The sequence below is a fragment of the Haliotis cracherodii genome, unplaced genomic scaffold (assembly GCF_022045235.1).
Source record: "Haliotis cracherodii isolate W230 unplaced genomic scaffold, xgHalCrac1.p SCAF_2, whole genome shotgun sequence".
Lineage (NCBI taxonomy): Eukaryota > Metazoa > Mollusca > Gastropoda > Lepetellida > Haliotidae > Haliotis > Haliotis cracherodii.
The window spans coordinates 58,000,035-58,027,122 of NW_027266275.1; the positions used below are offsets into that span (position 1 = coordinate 58,000,035).

At 40.2% G+C, this 27,088-nt stretch overlaps 1 protein-coding gene across 1 annotated transcript in view; it reads right to left on the reverse strand.

The window, feature by feature from the left end:
- LOC139468280 (uncharacterized) overlaps positions 1 to 27,088 on the reverse strand; it is a 93,526-nt gene that overhangs the window by 60,541 nt on the left and 5,897 nt on the right. The window contains exons 2-10 of the mRNA XM_071250149.1: positions 14,929 to 14,956; positions 14,312 to 14,393; positions 10,588 to 10,682; positions 6,668 to 6,892; positions 6,237 to 6,332; positions 4,607 to 4,740; positions 3,835 to 4,045; positions 3,337 to 3,488; positions 1,295 to 1,499 (exon numbers count right to left, since the gene is read on the reverse strand). Of these exons, the coding sequence (XP_071106250.1) occupies positions 1,295 to 1,499; positions 3,337 to 3,488; positions 3,835 to 4,045; positions 4,607 to 4,740; positions 6,237 to 6,332; positions 6,668 to 6,892; positions 10,588 to 10,682; positions 14,312 to 14,393; positions 14,929 to 14,956 (1,228 nt within the window). The remainder of the gene's footprint in view (positions 1 to 1,294; positions 1,500 to 3,336; positions 3,489 to 3,834; positions 4,046 to 4,606; positions 4,741 to 6,236; positions 6,333 to 6,667; positions 6,893 to 10,587; positions 10,683 to 14,311; positions 14,394 to 14,928; positions 14,957 to 27,088) is intronic.

Consider the following 27,088-nt stretch of genomic DNA (forward strand, 5'->3'; position numbering starts at 1 on the left):
CCTTGTCTGTATGTGAATCCGAACCCTCCCTTGCCTGTATGTGAATCCGAACCCTCCCTTGCCTGTGCATCCGAACCCTCCCTTGCCTGTATGTGAATCTGAACCCTCCCTTGCCTGTATGTGAATCCGAACCCTCCCTTGCCTGTATGTGAATTTGAACCCTCCCTTGCCTGTGCATCCGAACCCTCCCTTGCCTGTATGTGAATCTGAACCCTCCCTTGTCTGTATGTGAATCTGAACCCTCCCTTGCCTGTATGTGAATCTGAACCCTCCCTTGTCTGTATGTGAATCTGAACCCTCCCTTGCCTGTGCATCCGAACCCTCCCTTGTCTGTATGTGAATCTGATCCCTCCCTTGTCTGTATGTGAATCTGATCCCTCCCTTGTCTGTATGTGAATCTGAACCCTCCCTTGTCTGTATGTGAATCTGAACCCTCCCTTGTCTGTATGTGAATCTGATCCCTCCCTTGTCTGTATGTGAATCTGATCCCTCCCTTGTCTGTATGTGAATCTGAACACATCTTGTCTGTATGTGAATCTGAACACATCTTGTCTGTATGTGAATCTGAACCCTCCCTTGTCTGTATGTGAATCTGAACACACCTTGTCTGTATGTGAATCTGAACACATCTTGTCTGTATGTGAATCTGAACACACCTTGCCTGTATGTGAATCTGAACACATCTTGTCTGTATGTGAATCTGAACACATCTTGTCTGTAAGTGAATCCGAACCCTCCCTTGCCTGTATGTGAATCCGAACCCTCCCTTGCCTGTATGTGAATCTGAACCCTCCCTTGCCTGTATGTGAATCCGAACCCTCCCTTGCCTGTATGTGAATTTGAACCCTCCCTTGCCTGTGCATCCGAACCCTCCCTTGCCTGTATGTGAATCTGATCCCTCCCTTGCCTTTTGTTGCTTGTATGTGAATCTGAACACACCTTGTCTGTATGTGAATCTGAACACATCTTGTCTGTATGTGAATCTGAACACACCTTGCCTGTATGTGAATCTGAACACATCTTGTCTGTATGTGAATCTGAACACATCTTGTCTGTAAGTGAATCTGAACAAACCTTGTCTGTATGTGAATCTGAACCCTCCTTTTATATGTGAATCTGAAAAACACCTTGTCTGTATGTGAATCTGAACACACCTTGTCTGTATGTGAATCTGAACCCTCCTTTTATATGTGAATCTGAAAAACACCTTGTCTATATGTGAATCTGAACACACCTTGTCTGTATGTGAATGTGAATCTGAACCCTCCTTGTCTGTATGTGAATCTGAACCCACCTTGTCTGTATGTGAATCTAAATCCTTTCCCGACTTGGTAGCCACGTGTCTGCATGGTGATGTACATGCTGTTGCCAGTGGAGAAGATGAATGGGACGTCAGCCACATCTGAATCAGCTGTGAACATGTACAGCAGGTTAGCCTTCACAGAGTCACCGTTTCGGATCATGATTTTGTCCATGCCCTTCAAGTCTACCTCCATGATCTGAAAAAGATCAATATAAAGATGATATACACTGATATCTCCAATTTACAACTTGGACAAGAACATGGCTGACAGCACTGCATTCACCGACAAAGAATCCTGATAAAGATATCTGATTGAAACTCAGTGTTCAAATCACATGACTAATGAAGAAGTGCTTGACAGAGTTATGTCAAGGTTGTGCATTATGTAGCTTGTCATAAACAACTCTTAGTTCTTACGTGGAATGATTCTAGACTCAAGTCACAGAATATGGTCAATTTCCAGAAAAGGAGCTATAAAACTGCCATTCCGGAAAGGGTTTCGAAATACATTTCCAATGAGAGTGACAATCTGCATCAGTGTATCCGTTACTGAAGGCTGGTCAAAAGGTTTAAGCCCACATAATTCTACATATTCTCCCTGCTTTTCAAAACACTTCTCTTATCGATAGTGAAGCTTATCAATTCGAGTCAGGAAGAAGTTTTCAGAAGCCACCCTGATAAACCTCTTCAAGGCAGCTTTGAGGTCATTGTTGTCATCATAGCGCTTTCCAGGTGCCAGAACTGGTGAGTATGGAGGGTGAGGAAACTCTTCAAACCCACATTGTCGCACAACAGCCTTTGCAAGTCGAGAGGTCTGAGAAGAGGCATTGTCATGAAATAGTAGAACACAAGCAGTCAGTATTCCTCGTCACTTTTCTTTGATAGAATATCTCAGCTTAGTAGGCACTGGTAATGGTCTTTTGACTTTCTAAGTAATCCACAAGGATCACACCCTTTGCATCCCAGAATACAGTGTCCTTAACTTTCTTTACTGATCTTGAAGACTTGAATTTCTCTGGTGCTGGAGAAGTGGAATGGTGCCATTCCATGGATTGATGTTTTGACTTTGGATTATAGTGGTAGAACCATGTTTCATCACTCGTTACTAATCTCTTTTTGAACTTGACGAAATCCATCTCAATTAGCTCTAACTTTTCTCTGGAAATGTCAGTTCTTTTTTTCCTTAAGATCAGAATTTAAAAACATTGGCACCCAAAGAGCAGATGTCCTATTTATCTGTAAATGTTCATGAATAATAGATCCATAACTAAGACCTTCCTCAAGTTCAGCAATGGTAACCCATCTATCTCCTTCATTGAATCTTCATTGATGGAAGTTGAGGGACGTCCAGACCTAGGGTCATCATCAATAAGGCTTGTTCTCCCAGCCTTAAACAGCTTGCCATCGTTTAAATGTGGAAATACACTTGTGACAAGCGGTCAAATTACAGCTCTTACTGTGAGAGTGATGCATGATCTGAATCAGTGTCAAAATACAACACTGGCATAAGGTCTATTATTGGCACAATGCTCATCATTTGTGTGTCAATTACTTATGTTGAGTGTGATGGTCTGTGTCTGCATCAGTGTATCAATTACTCAACACTTACATTGAGAGTGATGTTCTGGGTCTGCATCAGTGTGTCAATTACTCAACACTTACGTTGAGTGTGATGGTCTGGGTCTTTATCAGTATGTCAATTACTCAACACTTACATTGAGAGTGATGATTTGTGTCTGCATCAGTGTGTCAATTACTCAACACTTACAGTGAGTGTGATCATCTGTGTCTTTATCTGTATGTCAATTACTCAACACTTACAGTGAGTGTGATGGTCTGTGTCTTTATCAGTATGTCAATTACTCAACACTTACATTAAGAGTGATGATCTGTGTCTGCATCAGTATGTCAATTACTCAACACTTACACTGAGAGTGATGATCTGTGTCTGTATCAATGTGTAAATTACTCAACATTTACACTGAGAGTTATGCTCTGTGTCTGTATCAATGTGTCAGTTACTCAACACTTACATTGAGAGTGATGATCTGTGTCTGCATCAGTGTGTTGATGATCCAGGTGTAGTCCTGATTTCCAAAGTACATGGACGGGTAATTTGGGGCATTGAGGAACTTCGGAGCATCTATCGCCTGGAGATTCTGGAATGGCTGAAGATTGGCACTCCCTGAAGACAAAAACATACGCACACTGCTACCTGTGGACAACTGATACCCTTATTTGAGCAACAATGAAATAACAGGTGAAAACAGTCAACTCTTGTTTCCTGGACACCATATGACCAAATAAATCTTATTAATCTCTGGTGATTTCCTCTTTACTTACCATGTTTTAACACCTGGCAACTAATAAGTAGACATTTTGGACAATTTACGCCTTGCGTCTGAGTGCTTTGACTTTGTAATAGTTCAGGTCAAAACTATACTTTCTTCAGCTGATATTGTTAATGAGTCAGAACTTACACAAATCAACCCAGATATTACACTAAAGCAACTGGTGCAGATAAAACTTACTTCCACTGAATTCAGCTCTGAAGCCAAGCGCACTGCTGCTGCTGTCGGTGGTGAATTTGACAATGATGAAGTTGTTGAAGCTGGTGAACTCAGGGAGACTGGCCTGCCTATCTCCGGACAGGGAGGCCACAAGCTGCCCCTGGGTCTCAGACTGTCCTCCAACCAACACTTGCACTATATCAGCCCCCATCTCCGTGGAGAAGTTGGTGAACTGTTAAGGAGAGGCAAACATAATATTAAGTGCACAGGTTTATTTTTTTCAATTTTATCATATATTTGTGAAGCTTTTTATGAAATAATACTAAAAATGAAGTTAACAAGCTACTAGCAAATTGAGTTGAGGGGTCGTGGCTGTCAAGTACTTAACTACACACAGAGATGTATTGTTTTATACAAATTTGATCACTATATCAGTCATTATATAGCAGACCACCCCAAGAAATGGTTTCACACATTGTACTGCTGTTGGAGTCATTATCTACACAGGGTGTAGCATATTTTGGAATCAAAGTTGCCAATTGTAAAAATACCTTCCATTGAGTTCATTCATGTCACAATACCTGTGCCGACAATGACCCCATCAACCACTTTGCTACCCCGCTTCACAATAGACTCTAATATAATGGATGATAATACAATCATGATATCTGTTGTGGCTATAGAATTGCCAAAAGGCTCTCTGCACAAACCTGTCTACAACAGAATATACTAGATGTCAGATGACAAGTTAGATGAATTTGTAAATTTATGTATTCAAATATTTCCCACATACTTTGAGGTAAACATTCTGTCCAAGCGGGACGTGGATCACCCACTGACAGTTCCTAGCATGTGAGTAGTTGCTTGGGTAGTTGTCGGAGCTGAATGAGCCTGCAGCTTGGTTCAAGTAGTACTTGCATCGACTAGCTGGAAGAGACAGATGGTTACATGAGAACACATGATGTCATATGTCACCTCATACAATGGTACACTGGGAAAAGATACATAGGAAAGATAATAATGTACAAACAGAACCAGTTTGAATATAAAAATTATACTTTTGGCATCTTAGCACACATTTGTTTTTACAAGAAAAGAATTCTTGTCGCTGGAATTTTTTCAGAAATCCAGGAAAATAACAAAGGTAGATCTATTGACACTAGCGATTTTCTAAATCAATGGACACTCTGCAAAACAAATCAAACTGCTAGGCTGGAGGGAGAGAATTAATGGATGTCAACTTCTTTATTTTGAGGAGTACTCCTTCATCATTTTCACCTGATGAAGGAGTAAGCATATCCTCTGAAACATATATTTTCACCTGATGAAGGAGTAAGTATATTATACATGTACTCTGAAACGTTGTGTTCCTCATCATAAAGAAGCTGACATATAAATTCTCTTCCTTATGTGTATCACTTCTAAATGCCTTTCAAAGACTTGCTAGGCTAGAGTTCTTGATCTATTTTCAATATCTACAAACATACAAATTACGAATAGGCTAGGCCTACATCGATACTGTTACGGCGAGTGTAGATGCACAAGCCAGAAGCCAACATCAAGCACTTTGCGCTATTTTTTTATTTAAATGATTAACTAGTTTCCAATTATTTGAATTACATTCGCTAATGGATAAAATGGCAAGTGTTGCGTACCCCAATTTTCTAGCCAACTGAAACCTATTTTATTGACCACAAGCCAGTCACCACACTGGCAGAATATTTGCCATTAGAACCACACAAAAATATAAATTACCATGCAATTTTCATCTCAGAAAGTTGTAACATTTGTTCCTCTCAAAGACATGTATGTAAAACATAAATTAGCTGAATAGTTCTCAACTGGCTATACCAAGCAGACGACAACGGTACACGGGTATGACAGCACAAGAGGGGTCGTAAGTGCGTGCAACGAACGTGTCACGCGCTGGGGAGTTTGACGGTGACCAAGGGTAGATAACTCTAAATTGCAAATAATGTGCATAGGAGGACATGCCACGAAGGAACACCTGTTCAAATCTCTCCTTATGTTTTGGCAAACTTTATTTTGTAGTTTTGTATAATTTTCCCCCAACTTTTGTTGCTATAGTGCTATTTTAGTAGCCCCTTTGATACATATTCCTGTAGACTAAGTGTTTTTTCTTACAAGGTTCTTAGAAACTGACACAAATCTATTACTAGTATTTGTGTTTCTTTTAACAGGTTTCAAAACTCACTGTTTGATGTAAAACATTTTGTTTCAGTAGTTTTATGATTGTTTTTGAGTTTTCGCACATGTTTTTAGTGTGGATTTTGGCTGAATGTTGTCAAGAGAAGCATATGCACTATAGAATTGTAAGTTATATGATCTGTCATTACCAGATCGAATCATAAAACGAAAGGGACGCACACGTAAAAGAGGCTTTACAAGCATTACGCTCTTACCACAGTTCATTTCATCAGAGGCATCTCCACAGTCATCGTCTCCATCACAGACCAGGTTCTGGTTTATACATTGGCCATTAATACAATGGTAGCTCCCTAAAACACAAAATAAATAGTCATCGTCTCCATCACAGAGCAGGTTCTGGTTTAAACATTGGCCATTAGTACAATGGTAGCTCCCTAAAACACAAAATAAATAAATAGTCATCGTCTCCATCACAGACCAGGTTCTGGTTTAAACATAGGCCATTAGTACGATGGTAACTCCCTAAAACCCCAAATGAACCAAATGAAGTATGCACTATTTGGAATACTGAACTTGATATGATACACGTTCTGAACATTAAACAAAGTAAAAAAAAAATTTAAGATGCCTGTCATGATGTATCATATGGTAATTATAGCCTTCATTCATGTAGAGGTTTCCTTACCAGATGGACAAGCTGGTCTCTGACAAACATACGACAACTTCATTTCACAAGGACCAAATGACCAATAATATCTGTCCATTTTCTTCATGACGTAGACACATTTTCCAAATTTGTCAGAATCTGGTTGATCATTTTCCCAGAAACCTGCTGCAATTGATGTTACTTGACCGTCGCTCCAATATCCTATCCGCTGATTACCAGGGAAAGCATCTCTTCGAGTGAAACCTGGCAGAAAGGGGAGACAATCAGTGAGTGAGTCAGTGAGTTACAGTCTTACCATTTTGGGAGGACTCCGTGAATTGGCTACATAGAGTATCCACTCTCTTGGTGAATATGCAGAAATGCGGGCGGCACAACGAAAATTAAAATTTATTGACAAACATCTGTGAAAAACGCATGAATGTACATGGAAGTCAAGACATGATTTTAAATGTCTCTTAACCATATATTTTTTGTTATTCTTCTCTTGACCTAAATGTTTGACCTCGGGACAGGCAAGACATAGAAACCAGTATGCAAGTAATCAAACAAAGAAAACTTAGTACAGAAGCATGGATACATTTAACAACAAACTGGTCAGAAACTGTAAGATGCATCGACTCCCTAGGCAACTGTAGAAACTGCAAAGATGCATGCAGCCAGAAGGTCGTATAGATGCAGCTCGGGTTCAATTCTAACTGTAACATGCAGTCACAGTGCAACGATCTCATTGCAGAATGGGGAGATTTTATACAAAATAACATACCTTTATATTACGCCAATGCATTGGGCAGACATGTTTGGAGTATATATTATAAGTATGGACTTAATTATTAAATTATAACATGATGAACTTCTGTCAATATTCCTGAAATAAATGTCAAAATACATTTTACCTCAGGCTTACAAGAGAATAATATACATAGACATAGATATTGGAGAAAGGAAAACATTGAAAGCAGTGCAGAATGTTATTAATATTAAAAATCGTATATCACTTCTGATAAAATTAATACCTAACGTGTAGATTTAATGAGTCACCTTAAAATTTCGCTGAGATGAATATTTTTTTAATGAATAAACATATTGTGTCATAAATGTTTGCTCACAATTCAATATTCATTATATACTTCATGTCTGTTACATTATGTATCTATACTACACAGTATCAACATTTGACATGCAGGCTTTGAAATACCAAGGGATATATCTCTATATACCTTATTTCGTAACTACCTCCTCAAAATAAGGTACAAAGTGCATTTTTAACACATGCTCATGCAAATTCGTGGAATTCTAATTCTATTTCATTTCAAAATGGCTATATTTAATTCATGAGTTTCATTTCAAATTTATATGCAATCATGCAATAATTCTCTTCCTTGAACTTGAACAAAATTAATTTATTGATTTGATTATAATTTCTTTCTTTTTTTCAGGTTAGCACATCTTATGTAAAACAAATCTATCTTCCGTCAAAGGCCGAACAAATATAGCCATTTATCATTACTATAATGCAATATTTTCATCACAAGTTTAAAGCTATCTACATGAATAATTCTACAATGTGAAATTCATGTTGGGATGTAACGCTCGGATCAACCCGTATGACACTAACTGTGTATGTAAAACTATCTACATGTACATGAATGATTCTACAATACGTAATTACTGTTTGAGTGATCCAAATGTTAGGAACATAACGTACCTATAAGGGTTCTACGCTAGGAACTAGGAACATCTAAATAAATCTGCTTTTAAATCACTATTAAATATTGAAAAGCATAGGTGATCTTTAACAACATTTAAGAGTGAGTGAGTTTGATTTCACGCCGCTTTTAGCAATATTCCAGCAATATCACGGCGGGGGACACTAGAAATGGGCTTTACACTTAGAACCCATGCCGGGTATCGAACCCAGGTCTTCGGCGTGACGAGCGGACGCTTTAACCACTAGGCTACCCGACCGCACCACAACATTTAAGAACCTCCTATTCTAGATTTAAATGTTGCAATTTCAAGCTTGCTGTTGAGACTGGCAGATATGAAATTATAATTTATGATGAAAGATACTGCAGGTTATGTATGCTTAAAGGCTATTTGCTGTTGAAGACGAACTGCACATATCCTGTGTATGTCAGTCAGTCCTACTTTGAAATGCGAAACATGTTTATTGTAAAATATTTTGGTAAATATCCTACAATGAACAATTTCATTTCTGTCATGCCGAGTAACAGCATTGATGTTGTCAGAAATGTCAGCCTATTCCTGTATAATGTGAATACAAAAACAAAAACTCAATTGTAAATATGATAAAATGCGCATGCATTATCATGCTTTTGTATGTAGTTTGGTCCGGAGGCCTTATACTGAACAAACTGTCTGTCTGTCTGAATGATTCAGATGTGAGTATATAACATACCTATGAGGGTTATACGCTAGGATCTAGGAACATCTACGAGTCACCTATTAAAAATAACTCACCATATTTAGAATAAATATATCTGCTATACCCTATAGAAAATAAAAACATGTCACCAAGAGTGCAGAGGGAGTCAACAAAACACATGGCAACAAACATGAATGGTTAGCAACAGAAAATATACAAATCACTGAAAACATATCTGACGACAAGTGACTACATATGCACTTCTTGTTGATGTTTAAGTGAGTGAGTGAGTATGGTTTTACGCCGCTTTTAGCAATATTCCAGCAATATCACGGCGGGGGACACCAGAAATGGGCTTCACACATTGTACCCATGTCGGGAATCGACCCCGGGTCTTCGGCGTGACGAGCGAACGCTTTAACCACTAGGCTACCCGACCGCCCCTGTTGATGTTTAAAGGGATACTGCTTCACGGTCTCCATCTTCAGCAATTCGCTGTGCAGAATTGCGTCCCTTGGACACACCAGAAACCTTTGAATGTGGGTTCGAATCCCGCTCCGCCACGACTTCGTTTCGAGGTTTGCCAGCACTATACCCTTGCCCATGGGTTTCACCAAAGGATTTCATCAAAGTCACAACCGTCTAAGACCTGCATCACTTCCGGCTTACCTGCCACATAAAGCTGACACGCCGTGCTATAACTGGAATGCTGTTCAAAGCGGCGTTAAACTCAACTCACTTAACTCCCCACCTTCAGCCTAGGTCTTGACCTAATAATGAGTGCCCTGTATGAGACTGGGGCGTTTTATATGTGTCATTAGGACAATCATAGACTCTTTCATTTATATACATTCTCATATTTGAGGTTTCAGTTCTCATATATTAGGCAATGCTTCATCTTACTGAATTCACGTTCAGTGTTAACGTTAATAAGCATTCTTTTGCTAAAACTTTAGGATGTTTTCATTGATTTGAAGTGATCACTTAACATCACAAACATTCAACACAACATCAATAAACATATTAGCAACATGAAAAGCCAATAATATACACCATAGCATTAATAAATCAGAGTCAATAAAATGCATATAGTAACCAAGGGTCCGGATTTGAGTGACGGTTGTTAAGTGGTGGGCAGAATGTTATAAATGTTACCAATCACCACAAAAAAAGTGATAACATATTCAAACGAATACCTAACCATTTTAACCTCGTTAGATAGATATGAATGTTTCTATAGCAATTATTTTGCTTATTAATTATAGTTAATAAAAATAGTTAACAAACCGCTGCAACATGTTACAAGCACGTTATATTAAGCACAACATGTAACCGTCTCTGTAGTAAATAATTTCATTAACAAATACGATCGTTGTAACCAGATGTACACACTTCAAGTAAGATATGTCTTATAGTAACTTCCAAATAATTCATTTAAAAGAAATATGGTAAGATCTTAACATCCTGTATTTTAATTAAATTATGTTAATTAGTATATCGTCAGTACATTCGTGAGTGTTCATATGGAAATAAAAAGCATTGTCCAACTTACCAATCCAATACTTGTCTGTACTGAGACTGCTTGCGAAATTGCCCACATCCTGGTTTTCATAAAAGTCTGTGACTTTTGCCATTTCAGCTCCGTAGCTGTAAAGCAATACGAAAACCCCTTACCAATCTGATTGGACATAGATAGCCTCGATGACTCTGATACCTATGATAATGCTGATCAATATATCAGGAGTGAATTAGTGAATTGGATGTATTGAGAAAATCAACAACATACTGATTTAAGATTCCAAAACTTGACGGTTTTGTAAGATAATGTAGGAAAAATAATTCAACATAAATCAACACAATCACCCCTACAGTGTGTGGCAATGGCTCACAACACAAATACGCCTCTATGACACCTAGAGTGTATGACAATGACTCTCAACACAAATACGCCTCTATGACACCTACAGTGTATGACAATGGCTCACAACACAAATACGCCTCTATGACACCTACAACGTATGACAATGGCTCACAACATAATACGCCTCTATGACACCTACAGTGTATGACAATGACTCTCAACACAAATACGCCTCTATGACACCTACAGTGTATGACAATGACTCTCAACACAAATACGCCTCTATGACACCTACAGTGTATGACAATGGCTCACAACATAATACGCCTCTATGACACCTACAGTGTATGAAAATGACTCTCAACACAAATACGCCTCTATGACACCTACAGTGTATGACAATGACTCACAACAATAAATTCGCCTCTATGACACCTACAGTGTATGACAATAACTCTCAACACAAATACGCCTCTATGACACCTACAGTGTATGACAATGGCTCTCAATATAAATACGCCTCTATGACACCTACAGTGTATGACAATGACTCACAACAATAAATTCGCCTCTATGACACCTACAGTGTATGACAATAACTCTCAACACAAATACGCCTCTATGACACCTACAGTGTATGACAATGGCTCTCAATATAAATACGCCTCTATGACACCTACAGTGTATGACAATGACTCTCAACATAAATACGCCTCTATGACACCTACAGTGTATGACAATGACTCTCAACATAAATACGCGTCTATGACACCTACAGCATATGACAATGACTTTCAACACCTATAGCCACCCATATCGTATGACAGTATTATGCAATATTTCTTAGCCTCTACATGTACGAAACCTAAAATGAATGACAATGACTTACAACACACACGGCCTCGCCGACCCTTAGGCCTATGACTAAACCATACTTATCCCATCTTCGAATAGCTGTTAAATATAGCTGTAGGGATCCTTGTCTTCTTCAAATACACAATTAGGACTAAGCTGAAGATCAGGTTACAGGTATCACATCATAATCTTCACGTTTAGGGGCTGGGAGTGCAATATTTTACTTGACTAATCATATGCTTGCGTTTATGAGTCACTATCAAACAGTGACGATACCAGGTGTTCTCACCGCCTCCGTGGTCTAGTGGTAGGGAGTCCGCCCGGAGAGCGGAAGGTCCGGGGTTCGATCCCGGGCTCGCCATACCAAAAGACGGTAAAAGATGGTATTTGTTGTCACCCTGCCTGGCGCTCGGCATAAAGGGGGTAAATAAAGGTCTGATCGGCTCGGAGCGCCTGAGTGGGGTATTTACGGTATCTCAGTGGGCTAGCACTATAACGTCGACATTGGACCTGACTAGTACAAGCAGACACGCACGCACGCACGCACGCACGCACGCACGCACGCACGCACGCACGCACGCACCCCCAAACGTGCATGCATGTCGCTATATGTGCAATAACCTTGAACGCGACGTTAAACCCCATTTCACCTTTCCTCACCCGGTGTTCTCGAAAAGGTGAGCCTTTCCTGTCCCACCCGTGACACCCGTTACAAAGACATGCAAATGCAACATTCAGGCATCAATACATAAATAATATGATTTTCACTCTCCCTTACTACCAAACAACCAGCCTCACAGAAGTCTAACACGCAGAAGAAGAGAACTGCTACATGTTTTCCTTTAACCTTTATTGGGTGAAATAGATCAGATAAATAGTCTCACAAAACATCCATGCTTCACGTGAATCAGATCAACAGGACATGTACATATACTAAACAAAACAAAAATAGGAATCATGAATATTTTGGGGGATTTTTTTATGAAATTATATCAGTCTTCACTACAAAAAACATATTACCAAAATATTCATAATCCCAAACTGCTTTGTTCAGTATAGATATCTTAGACAGTTTGCTTGAATTAAACAAAAGATGAAAAATAAAATGCCTCCCTCCTTATATTCTAAGCATAATTGGATGAAATAATAAATGAATTTGCCTTAAGCATGTCTTTTGGAAACAAGGTCAAACTGTCTCTGGTATGCACCTAATATATCATTTCATCACTAAAATACAGCTCTTGGACAGTTTGTGATTTATGGGCGCCACATTGAGAATGATCGTTGACATAATCAGTAAAATATGCCCCGAAATACATCAAAAACACAGGCAGTACCAATATCTTGACACACCCTTCATAAGAATGTGGACAGCATCGGGGCGTCCTGTACATTGTAATTAGGCGTCACATTGTCCTTGTCATAACTTCTAGCTTGACACCTGTCTTACAGGCCTGTTGATTTGTGTCAGAAATGGATGAAATGTGAGATAAGTGACAATTCGGACATTAGGAATCAAATCATCTTGTCCTGTGGTTTCTAGCGGACAAACCTGTGAAGATCCGGGGTAGAAAAGGTCTTCAGCAACCCATGCTTGTCGTAAAAGGCGACTAACGGGATCGGGTGCTCAGGCTCGCTGACTTGATTGATGCATGTTATCAATCCCAATTGCGTGGATCGATGTTCATGATGTAAATAACTGGATTGTCTGGTCCAGACTCGATTGTTTACAGACCGCCGTCATATAGCTTGAATATTGCTGAGTGCGGCGTAAAACAACAAGTCATCCATCAATCTAGCAGACAATAAATTATCTCCCTCTGATAATGGCTTAAATTCTCTGGTAACAGCGTGATCCCACAACTCATCAGCATATCTACTCTGAATGTCAATAGAAAATACGATTCACCTCCATTATACCGCGTTACAGGCCTATCATGATATGCTCATGCAACCATGAACCTGAGCCTGATGGCCCCAAGGAAGTGAATAAACCACTGAGTGAGTGAGTGAGTTTGGTTCAAAGCCGCTGTTAACACTTTTCCAGTTATATCACGGCGTGTCAGCTTGATGTGGGAGTAAAGCCCGAAGTGATGCAGGTCTCAGACGTTTATCACTTCGGTGAAACCCACGAGCACGGGTATTGTGCTGACAAACCTAGAAACCGTGATTCGAACCCACAATCATAGGTTTCTGGCGTGCCCAAGGGACGCAACTTTGCACAGGGAATCGCGGCGCCTTAGACGACTGGGCCACCCGTGCCCCCCATAAACCATTGAACTCCAATATCTGAATGAGTGGTGAAAGTTGTTTAACTATTCAGTAAGCAGCATCACGATGTGTCACGATGTATCACGATGACCTGCAAGCAGGCAAACTAGTGACTGAAATCATGAACAACAATCCACGTCAGAGGGCACACTATCAGGCAAACAGGCATGTCACAAAGTCTACCACCACATCCGTTTTCTTCGATGCTTACAACAAGCGTTGAAATACCAAGACACTCACGTGGCCTTCTATATCTAAATGGAGTTTTAATATTTTATATCTCACTTACCTTTTACAAATTTTGACAGCACTTTCCCATGGTACGATTCCTTTATATAACTTGTAACACTGAACACCAATGCGCGTCCAACCTATGAAGCAATTGATCATTGAAACTACATGTATCAATTTTAAATATTACAGTAAACTACGGTTATAACGAACTCAAAGGGACCGCTAACTTTAGATTGTTATAACCGTAGTTCGTTATAACTAAAGCATATATACAGCATAACTATTATAGTAAAATAGTCGGGCAAAAAATCAGTTCGTTATATCCGTCAGTTCGTTATAAGCGTGTTCGTTATAAACGTACTTTACTTAAAATAGATATAATACATTATATTATATTATAAAAATAATTTTAATATGATATGAATATTCGCTCAATTTATATATCTTGGTATAGACTTCTTGAAATACAAAACAAATATACAAAAAAATAAAATAGAACCTCCTCAGTCGCAATACATCTTACAATAATATGAGTTGGAAATAAACATTGTTTGATATATGGACATATGAGAAACGATTTGGAATTATAATTTAACCAAAGTTTTGCCTGTTTTGAAAAACCCAACATTATTTAGCACTGATTCAAATTTTTAGATGGTGAATTCCTCCTACCTGACTGGCAGTCCAATGGAACATCATCCTGAAAGTAAAAGGAAAGAATAAGAAAACGATAACAGACGAAGAAACGCATTTAAGCCTTGTTCCCTGTCTTTGACCTGTATTGTCGTAAATTTGTGTATCTCTTTGTTTTCTTTATAAATCAACATGTAAATAAATAAATAAATAAATAAATAAATAAATAAATAAATAGTACTTAAGAATTTACATTCTAAAACTGAACATACTTTAAAAAACATACTACCGGGATTAGGGATGAATTTCATACCCTAGAAATGAAGTCTAGCACTATTGTGCAATGTTACTATGTTCTTTACAAATATTTCATGGAAATTGGAAATTGGAAGCTGAGACTTATACATTCTTTTGTTGACTTAAGTGAGAACACGTCGTAAGATGAAAATGACCTTTGGTTTTCTGTTAAATAGTCCTCAAGCTATACATTTATTTAATCAAATATTCTCCTGTATAGCGTAAGCATTTGTTCTACTCTGTACTTCGCATCTGATGAGCTGTGTGGTCTGGTAAAGCACATTCTCAAGATTTATACGTTCTTTTCCACTGTCAATTTTAACTGTTGGCTTAGTCAAGTTTATGGGGATGGTGAGTGTCAACCCGTCACAGATGCCGCCCCGTGTGTCCCATTAATCACGGGACACCAGGACACTTCAGCCCTGCTGCAGAAACGCGAGATTGTCTCCACAAAGTTGTCGGACAACTCCGAACTACCGCATTTCACAATCCGGAAATGGGGCGCGGTCGACACGTGATCATGGATGTGTCTCGAAGAGCTCTAATAGTGTTATTTTTAAATGTAAATGAACGTTTTCTTACATAGGGATATGATATAACCATACCTTTATCAAAACTACAGTTAATACATTAATTAAAAAAAAGTTATTTGACGACTGTACCTCTTCTCCTAACTCCTTGCACCGTTACTAACTTTATCAAAATGACAACGGAATTTCGGTAGCCAAATAGAATGTACGTCCAATATAAACTTGATGCCGTAAACGCTGATACATAAACTACACCCTCGTACTCTAAAATGTGTTCGTTTCTATTGACGGACAGGATAATGAATAGAAGAACAAATCTGGACCAACACTGTTGCACATATTGTTATGGACATGAACAGAAACCGACCTATGACATGCAACCAGCTTGTTTCATGATACGAAAAGGTGTTACCGTATTCGACGTAATAAGCGTGTGCGTATTATACCGAACAAATAAGTCTTGTGTACATTGATCAATCGGAAGGAATGCAAATTAGGCTTGTTCACTAGCCAATATATCAGTAAATATCGCCGTGGGCGCTTATTACGTCGAATACGGTATGTGTAGATAGGATACTTTTTAGTCGAATTTTAACTTATTATAATGGACATTTTACTTTTAGTATATATATTATCCATTACTGTTTAGGATGTTTTAAATCTAGGGAAGCGCCATGTCCTGCCATTGATATACATCCTATATGATTGTATACAGGGTTGCAAACACTTCGGCTGTTTACTTACTGAGGAATGTGTAAGGTGCTCTTAAATGGGACTAGGATCGGGCAAAATGACAGACACAGCTAATTCAAGTCAAAAATTATTTTTTTTAAAAGTCGGGAAAACATAACTTTATTTGTCCGCAGGCTTAAACTTTTCAGATCTTAGTTCTTCAAAAGGCACTTATAACGACATTTAGAAACTGATCTGAGGTAATGGAGGACAACCATAGCACCCATTTGAAAATTGTTAATGTCCCTGTTACCTCTATATTCCAGACAGCGTGATCAATCTATTCCTCGTGACGACATTTTTTTCTGGATATGCCGGTCATGCAATTGGTGGTTTGAATACACACAATGACATCTTTGCACATCCCTTAGCTTTATGTTTGAGCTTGGTGTGAATGGTTTTCACAAGTTGTATGCACAAATACACTATAGATTCGCAATTTCACCCGGATTTTATATAAATAAAAGCTACAAAAAAACATTTTCATAAACAAAAGAAATCTCTCCTAAACCGGAGATTCCGAGTTAGAATGGGTTTCATGCTTGTCGTAAGACCGGGAGATTATAATATGTGACCTGGCTGGCTGTGTGTATTGTTACGTGTGTGCCGTGGATCATGCGCAGGTCGCTGTGATATCGCTAGAACAGTGCTGACTGCAGCCAAACACAATAACGTCTTGTAATATAACTTCTGTGACACTAAAACGCTAACAACCAGCATCTGACAAAAGGTTGTATCAGTGTAATATTACCATATTATAATACTAGGCTTTGCGTTCAAAGTGTTGTTTTTTATAGTTGAAATGTATAATAGTGGTGTATCGTCTCAATCATTGGAATACATGTAATCCTATTATGTAGACTACAGATGTGTGGCGTTCAAAACCACAACTAACCTTTCAAGAACTATCCCAGGTGATCAAATTCGTGTGCGCTTAGACAACTATCAACGTTCTGTTGTGAACCATTAAGCATTACTGACACCGATATCTATCATTGATTATACACACTACGCTGCTGTTCTGACTGAACATGTTTATACACCACTTCCGGGTTGCGGAACTTCTAAAATCAATGTTTAAATATATTTTTAATCATGGTTTCAACTATTGCCTCAGAGATATATGTTTATTCAGATTCCTTTAAAATTTAGCACAAGGCATAAGGCAGCATCCTTATTTACAGAATGGTCTATTAGCGACGCTCCGCTTGTCTCGAACTATGGATGATTCGATATACTTCGAGTTAACGAGTTTCTCTATATGTTATCATTTCAGCTGGTTTATATACACACACTTCTGTAGTTTTACAGTTCACAACTCACAAGCAAATTACGACAATCTTCAGAAAAAATTAAAAAGTCAACGCCCGAGAATAATCAGTCTGAATTACTTGCCGAGACAGATCCCATTGGGCGTAAAAGTCAAAATAGCGGTGAATCTTATATGAAAGGGTCACTGAAAATCAGTAAGGATAAGAATTTATGGATGAACAACTTCTTCATTACAATTAATTAGCTCTTAATTGTAATAAAGAAGTTGTTCATCCATAAATTCTTATCCTTACTTAGTACTCCAACTTCTAAATGCCTATCAAAGAAGTCACTGAAAATCAGTGATTACACCAGGTGTCATGGGTAAACAAACATTGTTGAAATCTATGTTAAAAGTGACCAAAACTTGTATTCGAAATTTATTGTTTTAAGATATAATACGCAGTGAAGTGTAGCAGGCTTAAATTAAACCTCACTGGCATGAAGCAGGGCACCAAACACCATACTATAGAAACATTCTACCAATGCAAGATTAAGTATCTCCTAATCCGCACACTATTAGTGGTTTATAGAGCAGCACTCTGTTTTTATCCGACAGGCAATATTCTGCTCTGAATGTCAATATATAATGTGGGCAGTGGCATTATGTACAATCGCTTGAAGGGATATGTTGTTTGAATAAAGCTCAATGATCTTAGTCGTGTCAGATTGCGCCAGATACCACATGACATGGAAACCCTTAGGCCTACGAACAATAGCATTAGGAAGAAATCAATTCAACTTGTATGTACTCATGTATGTGGACTATTACGCTTCGTTAGAGAAGCCAGAATATGTTCGTTATTTTCCATTCTTCGGGTTAAGAAGGTATAACAATATGTCGAGATTGGTACTGTCGACTTCTGAAGGGGCCAAAATGTAATAGAATGAATCATCGACTGTAACTTACATCTTGACATACGTATTCCATTAAAGTTGTGATTAACAAGAGTAACGTAAATAATAGCGACAAAACCCTTTCCGAAGACATTATTCTTTTCAATAAAGACATATATATATTGGTTACAAAAATGTGTTTCGAATTTGATTCAAACTCAACTGAAATAACATTTCAGCAATCCTGCTTAGACGTTATATTTTACAGAAAAAATTAAATCTTTGAGTCATATTTTCGTTTTATATTGTGTAACATTCTAGGGTGAGTTTACAATACACTGCGGTCTCCGTACTTTCTTAATACCACAACACCCCGTAGAAATGCCGGGGCAGAACATGGTTCATAAAACAGAGTGTCGTAAGTAAGATGAGGATCGGGTGGCCGATTGGGTGTCACCGTACTCCGACTGTGTATACCGTTGCTCAAGCTATCAACCACTGGTGTTCCTGGCTCAGACCCAGATATTTACACACGGCTGTAGTGTCAAGGTCGTAGTTAACCTTTTTTGACGGGGTGGGGTGGGGGGTGGGGGTGGGGGTGTGAGGGGTGTGTGTGGAGGGGTATGTGGGGTGTGGGGTGTGCATGGCCCCTGTACAACCGCAACTCTGAGTCCACCAGTCGATGAATGAGGCCGTGAATTGTGTTTCAGTCATATCATGGCGTGTCAGCTTCAGCTTGGAGGAATGCCGAAGTGATGTCAGACGTTTACCACGTTTACCCACGACCACGAGAATGGTGCTGACAAATCATGACGGGCGAATCTGTCACTTGAGCCCCCGATCCCTGGATCACAGCGATTTGCAGCACCGCGGACGACTGGGTCATCCGTGTCCCCGTATGCCTAGGGCTGTGAGTGAACGCGCGATCAAATATATGGGCATTAGCCTAAGAAATACGATCCAATACCTTGCATCCAGGGATGCATGACAGCGTTACTGTCAAAGCTGCGACTTAATCATACGCTGCAACCTTAGAATAAGAACAGGCACTCGGCAGTCTCCCAGCTATATGACGTTTACCTGTAAACAATCGATTCTGGACCAAGCAAACCAGTGACTGATATTTTGAGCAACAATCCACGCCGTCGGGGTACGATGACACACCGTCAAGCAGGTCACTGAGCCTGACCAACCGATACATTCTGTCTTCTGCACAGTATTTAATAATATACAAGAAGGAAAGGAACGCCAGTGCAGTACCGGTACTTTTGGTTCAAAACCTTCAATTTTGGTAATCATTTTACACATTAAAGCTAAGTCGTGTTTGTCGCTGAACACAGCACTCAGCAACTGTCCAGCTTTAGACCTTTTTTTCTGTAAAAAGATCGAGTCTGGATCAGACAATCCAATGATTGAGAGATTGAGGAAATATCCACGCCGTCGGAGTCGAGAACACACTTGTCAACCAAGTCACCGAGCCTGGCCACCCGACCCATCAAGTCACCGAGCCTGGCCACCAGATCCATGAAGTCACCGAGCCTGGCCATCCGATCCATTAAGTCACCGAGCCTGGCCACCCGATCCATCAAGTCACCTCGTACGACACACATAGGTTATTGGGTACCTACTCTAACCAGAAGTCCCTACGGGGAGTGGCGATATCCGTCATTCCACTGGTGCTGGTGCCCGCTGTTTTGTGTTGCTGTCGGATTCAGATGTTCTGGGCCCCAGGTGTTAATTATTGAAGCGTTCTTTGTAGAACAATCACCAGACGACATGACTGATGTCAAAACGATCAATAGTGTCACTGCTTCTCCGAAAGACCAAAGTCAGCGGTGAAGATTCAGTCACACATTAAAATTTGGCCACGATATCCATTACCCGAATCATATAAAATAAGCTAATGCAATCCTATCCTTTCTAGATGAATAACATCTGAACAATGGGGTGATTAAGTTGACATAACATAGCTTCCAGACCCAGTTTAGAACTGGTCTTCAGAAACTCAGAAAGAGGCGACTAACGGGATCGGACGGTGAGGATCGCCGACTTGGTTGATGCATGTCATCGTATCCAAGTGCGCAGATCGAAGCTCGTAACATCAACCACTGGATTGTCTAGTCAAGACACGATTATTTACAGACGGTTCATATAGCAGGAATATTGCTGCGTGCGACAAACAAACAAATGTTTGCAGTGATTTTATCGAACTAATAATCATGAATTGAAGTACATTAGGGAGTTACCAATAACACGTCGAAAGTTTCTGTTTTTGATGTTGTCTGTTTTGTTGACTCTTTCAACAACGTAGCCATCCCAGAAACCATAAATGTCAGCGTGATCAAAGATAAGCAAAGGAGTTGTCTCTACCTATATCACTACGTCTGAACACTGACCGTCACGGGTCCTTCCTACTCCACATTCCACCTGCTCACGGCCGTATCATGGACGTGGGGGTACTCAGGGGTTAGCGACAGCCATGCTTGAACTTTGTTATCCTACACGTGGACGAAAATGTCAATGGACATATTCAACATCGTATCACTGTCGTGTGTAACCGAGTACAGCTGAAGTGTTATGTATGGAAGACACTGCGATATCCTTAAACATTTCTAACTATTCCTAGATTTATAAGCTTGGAAATCACTCCGCGAGACGCCATCACAGTCATTAAACGTATTAGATAGTCCTTTTTTTCCCCTGTGTCGTGAATATTCCTGAATTCTTAAGCTCTGGTAACACTCATTGAGACATCATATTGTCACAGCTGCAATCACTGGAAGAATTACACCATATTTCTAAATGCTTTCGGAAGGTCGGTGGTTCGACCCTTTGGTCGTTTCATACTAACAGATGGTGAAAAATATTGGCGCTCTACATTAAGGAGAAAAAAACAAGGACCGACTGACTCGGAGTCAGAATACTGTGTCTGAGTGGGTATTAATGTTAAAATGCAGCACGGTATCTCAGTGTACCAGAACCATGAACCGGCATAAGTCCGGACTGGTTTAAGCTGCCATACACACACACACCTGCAAGCACGTCGCTATGAAGTGAAATAATCTCGAACACGACATTAAACAACATTTCACCTCACCTACCTCCCAAATATAGTGACTATTGCTAAGTTTCTAAGTTCTGGTAACACATAGTCTGCCGCACAGTTGTCATTGCTGTCTTTACTGTATGTGGATACAGAGGTATACACTATTATTCTTATGACATAATGTTAACGTTCTACGTCAAATAAATACAGTGGTTACAACTCTTTGCGTCCTTGGTTTCATTCACTCCACACATACATAAGCATTATCTTTCCTGAACGACAGCTCATCATAACTGTCATTTATGTGTTGGCAATAGGGAAATCATGAACCATTCCATTGTTGTCAGGCCTAAGCCTCAAACAAAGGAACGGTAGCTGATGTCATCCAATGGGCAATCTTGGTGAAATGTATACCAGGTCTAAATGCTTGAAATGGGTTCGTGACATACTGTGTGTTTAGGACATATGCAAATATTACCCCATAACAGGACATTCTCCGAGGCATGGGGTCCGGCGTGGTATGTCTGCCATGAGGGGCCGTGTAACGAGGGGGAGAGGGGAGAGGGAGAGGGGAGGGGGAGAGGGGAGGGGCGTGAGGGGATCGCTGACAGACGGATTACAGTGGTGTCCATATCTATCTTCGTATGGCTTCATCCTTTCTCACATCCAGAAAGTTCTGCTTTATGCCCACACGTTATACCCCAGTCACGTACAATTCCTAAAATAAAGAGGCCCATACATGAATACATTCAAGAATGTATTAGTCCGCCGAATAAAAGACATTTTGTTTGCCCTACATTGAAATGTTTGTGTCTACTGAAATCTATGTTTCTGAGTTTGTTGATTCAAGCCTTTCACGGGAACCACGTGGTGCAGGGCGTGGCCTGTGTAGTTCTTGGGCGTGGCCATAACCTCCAAATGTTTGGTTGTCCCAGTTATGACAACACTAAACTCTTTCACTGTAACACCGAAGAAAGATGCACACACACACACACACACACACACACACACACACACACACACACACACACACACACACACACACACACACACAGACACACACACACACACACATATATATATATATATATATGGAGATCAACTGCTACGTAACTTTACTTGAAGCATATTGACACAGTGATACACATATCATTCTTCGAACAAGCGTAAAGAAATTTCTTTAAGTTTGGATACACGAAATGATGACGGGAGGGATGAAACGCAAACACATCTGCATCTCAGTTTGTTTTGCATAACCAGACAAACGTGCTGATGTCTCCAGAGGACGTCGCTTATGTCTGCAGTCGGCTGGTTGACTTTAACGCTCTGGTGGCTCAGAAAGACGGCCTGCCTGTTGCACTATATACAAGACACTATTCAAGAAGTAAAGAGGGGCCTTCGGGGTACTCGTGGGATATATTTTCTTGTTAACCTCGAGTTCATGGGAGCACTGCCATCGTTAAAGCATATTATCCCCGAAATAACTTATGTATAAAGTGTAATAAATTGATCTAAGACTAGATTCTTCTTTTCAAAGATATCTTTAAGAAATGGGAATATGGGTCATAATAACTTATCGCGATTAGCACATCATCATCATCATCATCATCATCTGCAGTATTAGTATGAAGATAATTCTGTTAAGGAACCCCTGAGTCGCTTAACGTCAAGTTGTCCTCCGAAGGAAGGAAATTTTGAACTGAGAAGGGGATGAGAATGGGATTGGTTGATGAAATACATGCTCTAAGGTATGCAAGAGAGACTCCTAAGCCACAGGGTCCATTGTTCCCCAGGGCTCACGGATGGCCCATTAAAGACAGCACGCTTTTGTTTTGCGACGACGCACTACATAATTTACTACCGTAAGTACACCAAACCTTGCTGGGAGAACTATTTCTAAGGAGTGACGATATTGTCCAGTGTTGTATTGAAGACTATGGTATGGTTTATAGCTTGAATAACATATAGTCCACAAACACATTTTACACTATTTTGAATGTGCAGTCAATGGCAGTCACTGTATCCAAACTGGGTGTTACCTGGGATCTGAATAGACTAGAGCTCAAGGGTGGTGACGAAAACCAATGACCCGGACATACATTCAATGTCACCGACAAAATCTAATTCTGATGTCCCCATGGCCGAATGATGTTAAATGTAGTACACTCCCGTCGAATGCATTCATATTTTAAAATATACATTTTCAAAGCTGCTGACATCCCACCAGATTTGTGTGTGCGTGCGTTCAAGTTTGTGAGTGAGTGAATATGGTTTTACGCCGCTTCTAGTAATATTCCAGCAATATCACGGCCGGGGGCACTAGAAATGGGCTTCACACATTGTACCCATGTCAGTAATCGAACACGGGTCTTCGGCGTGACGAGCGAACGCTTTACCACAAGGCTACCCGACCGCCCCTCTAGTCTGTGTGTGATGCTGACCTACCAGCAGAGCCGAGGGCATACTTCCAGAGAATAGAGCCCTATTCTCTGCCCACCTGTGATACTTTGTCGTTTATCGTGAAGAAAGGGCTTCTCTACACCGACTCCGTTCTGCTGGTATCGTTTAATGTTCCCAACTCAGCGTGTAATCTGCTTCATAAAACGGTTCTACCAAAAGTTTCACTTTTGGTATTTGAAAGGATTCTCCCCACCAATCCATGCATGTTCCAATGCTATTACGCTAGGTATGCGGGAGCCGGGTGGAGGTAATGTAGCATGCAGATCGTAAGGCTCAAGTGACGTGAATATGGGTAGTGTAAAAACCTTAACTCATAAATGTCAGAGTACGCTACTACCATGACTATATCGGTACCATGGTATAGCTATCGTCTTCGTTCTAAACAACTCCACAGATACGGAGTGTCGTCTTACTCATCTGGCGGTATGACGTTACCACCTTAACAAGATCTCATTGGTAACATTATGTTTGGGTGGTCGGATGTTGCTGTAATATAAGCATCGACATATTGAATTCATTTTTTAAACCGTATACAAATCTATGTAAGTAATTCGGATGTTTCGGGTTTCGTATCAGTTCTTTGCGACCCCTTTTTAGTATAGGTATTATTTACCTTGTTTGTTTGTTTGTTTGTTTGTTGTTTAACGCCGCACTCAGCAATATTACATCTATATGTCGGCGGGCTGATAAATAATCGAGTCTGGACCTGACAATCCAGTGATTGACATCATGATCATTGATCCACGCAATTATGACATGATGACACGATGATAGGATGACATGCATCAACCAAGTCAGCCAGCCTGACCACCCGATCCCGTTAGTCGTCTCATACGACAAGCTTAGTCGATTTTACTGCAAGCATGGGTTGCTGAAGGCCTATTCTACCCCGGATCTTCACGGGGCAGTACAGGTATTAAGTACACGCGTATAGTCATATATAGTGCCGGCTAAAAGGCAAACATTAAGTCGACCCCTGTGATTAACACGTCATCAACTACGACAGACGTCGCGATCTCTTCTACGACACGAAAGCTGTACGACATCTACGACGCAGCAACAAGTTGATACAAAAGTTGTGTGGGAAATAAGGAAACACATACGTGAAAAAAGTATATCACAGAACAGAATACCACGGATTTCACTTGAAAGTCAAGTGAATACAAGAGATTATTCGGTCACATACCCTGCAGTTGTATTCACTTACAGAGAAAGAACTATACGTAACAAAGACTGGGGATCCATGCTAATATATTTGATTCCAAATACCCCCAGGGAGGGCAGGGAATAGATTTAGCTATCCACACTACATGTTCCGCCCGTGTTATATCATATTATACAAATGGCGTTGGCTGTCAAAAAGCCATAAACTGTAAATACAAGTGATTTCCATCTAAGCGGTTGTTATCTGGATGCCTAGCGGGGGTACGACAACCCGTTCACCTCGGCGTCTTTGACAGTCGAGTATGACGTAACACGCCGACCTGATGACCACCTGCTAGAGGTTGGATAGTCCTTCATGACCGGTAGTTAAACGGTTGAAGCGTGAACACTTAGCCTCGGGGAACGACCAATAATTGCTGTTGTATATTTGATTGGCGTCTGATTGCAAAGAAGAATTTAATGCTGTTCCTCACAGTTTACATAATTTCGGTATGCTGTGACAATAATGGTGAGACAATTCGTGGGCAATGGGGAGAGAAACAATAAGGTCGGCGTTTCTCAATATCTACGGGCGTGGTTTAATACCCTTTGACTTTCTTTATGCCAGTGCTGTAAAACTGTGGCATTTATGGGGTGCGTTTGTTCCATAACCTCAAAATCATAATACGATCGCCAACACATAACAGGGTCAATAAGACCAGCGTACAACGTTAACTGAGAATATATCAATATCCAGAGATATTAAATTTCTGAACTGAATATTGATTGGACATTAAACACCAAACAGAGACGTCACATGCTCAGCATCTGAGGATAGTTTCTGTTACAGACCTTAAAACATTTATTTGATGAAACAAACCCATTCTTACGCCCACCCATTCCCATTCCCTTTCCAGCGCTAGAAATAAGATATCAATATTGATGTGGAGGTTATTATATGTAAGTTTAAGCATACCGAGGCGGTGGGTAGCCTAGAGGTTAAAGCGTACGCTCGTCGCGACGATGGTCCGGGTTCGATTCCCTACATTGACACAGAGTGTATTTTTACCCATACTTGGTTTCCCCCGCCGTGATATAGCTTGCATAATGCTAAACACCACACATACCAGTAGTTTGATTAACTCTTGGTAACGTTATTCAAACAAGTGTGTGTCTGTTATGGGGTACCGGGGACTCGACTGTTAACGAGCACAGAGGTGTAATAGTATCGACTATAGTATTGTGGTGTTCGTGCACATGTTGAACCTGAATAACATACACATTCCACTTTTGTGAACCTTGTATACAGACCCATCGTAATGTTCAATTTTGCTTCTCAGAAAAACGTGTTACTGCTTTGCATACGTTTCCTGTGTAACATGATCCCAGCCTGGAGCCAGCGTGAGCTAGGCAACCACAAGTACAAGAGGCGGGGGTCAGCCTAGTGATTAAAGCGTTCGCTCGTCACACCGATTCGATTCCTCACATGGGTACGGGGCGGTCGGGTAGCCTAGTGGTTAAAGCGTTCGCTCGTCACGCCGAAGACCCGGTTCGAATCCCGACATGGGTACAATGTGTGAAGCCCATTTCTGGTGTCCCCCGCCCTGATATTGCTGGAATATTACTAAAAGCGGCGTAAAACCATATTGATTCACTCACATGGGTACAATGTGTGAAGTCCATTTCTGGTGTCCCCCGTGGTGATATTGCTCGAACGCTGTCAAAAGCGGCGTAAAAACATACATGTTCACTCATAATCAGTAATTAAAAGAGCATGAGAATCTGTTGATTCTACTTACGTAATCATCATATTCGAGCGATTTCTTCGACTTAAACCATGTTA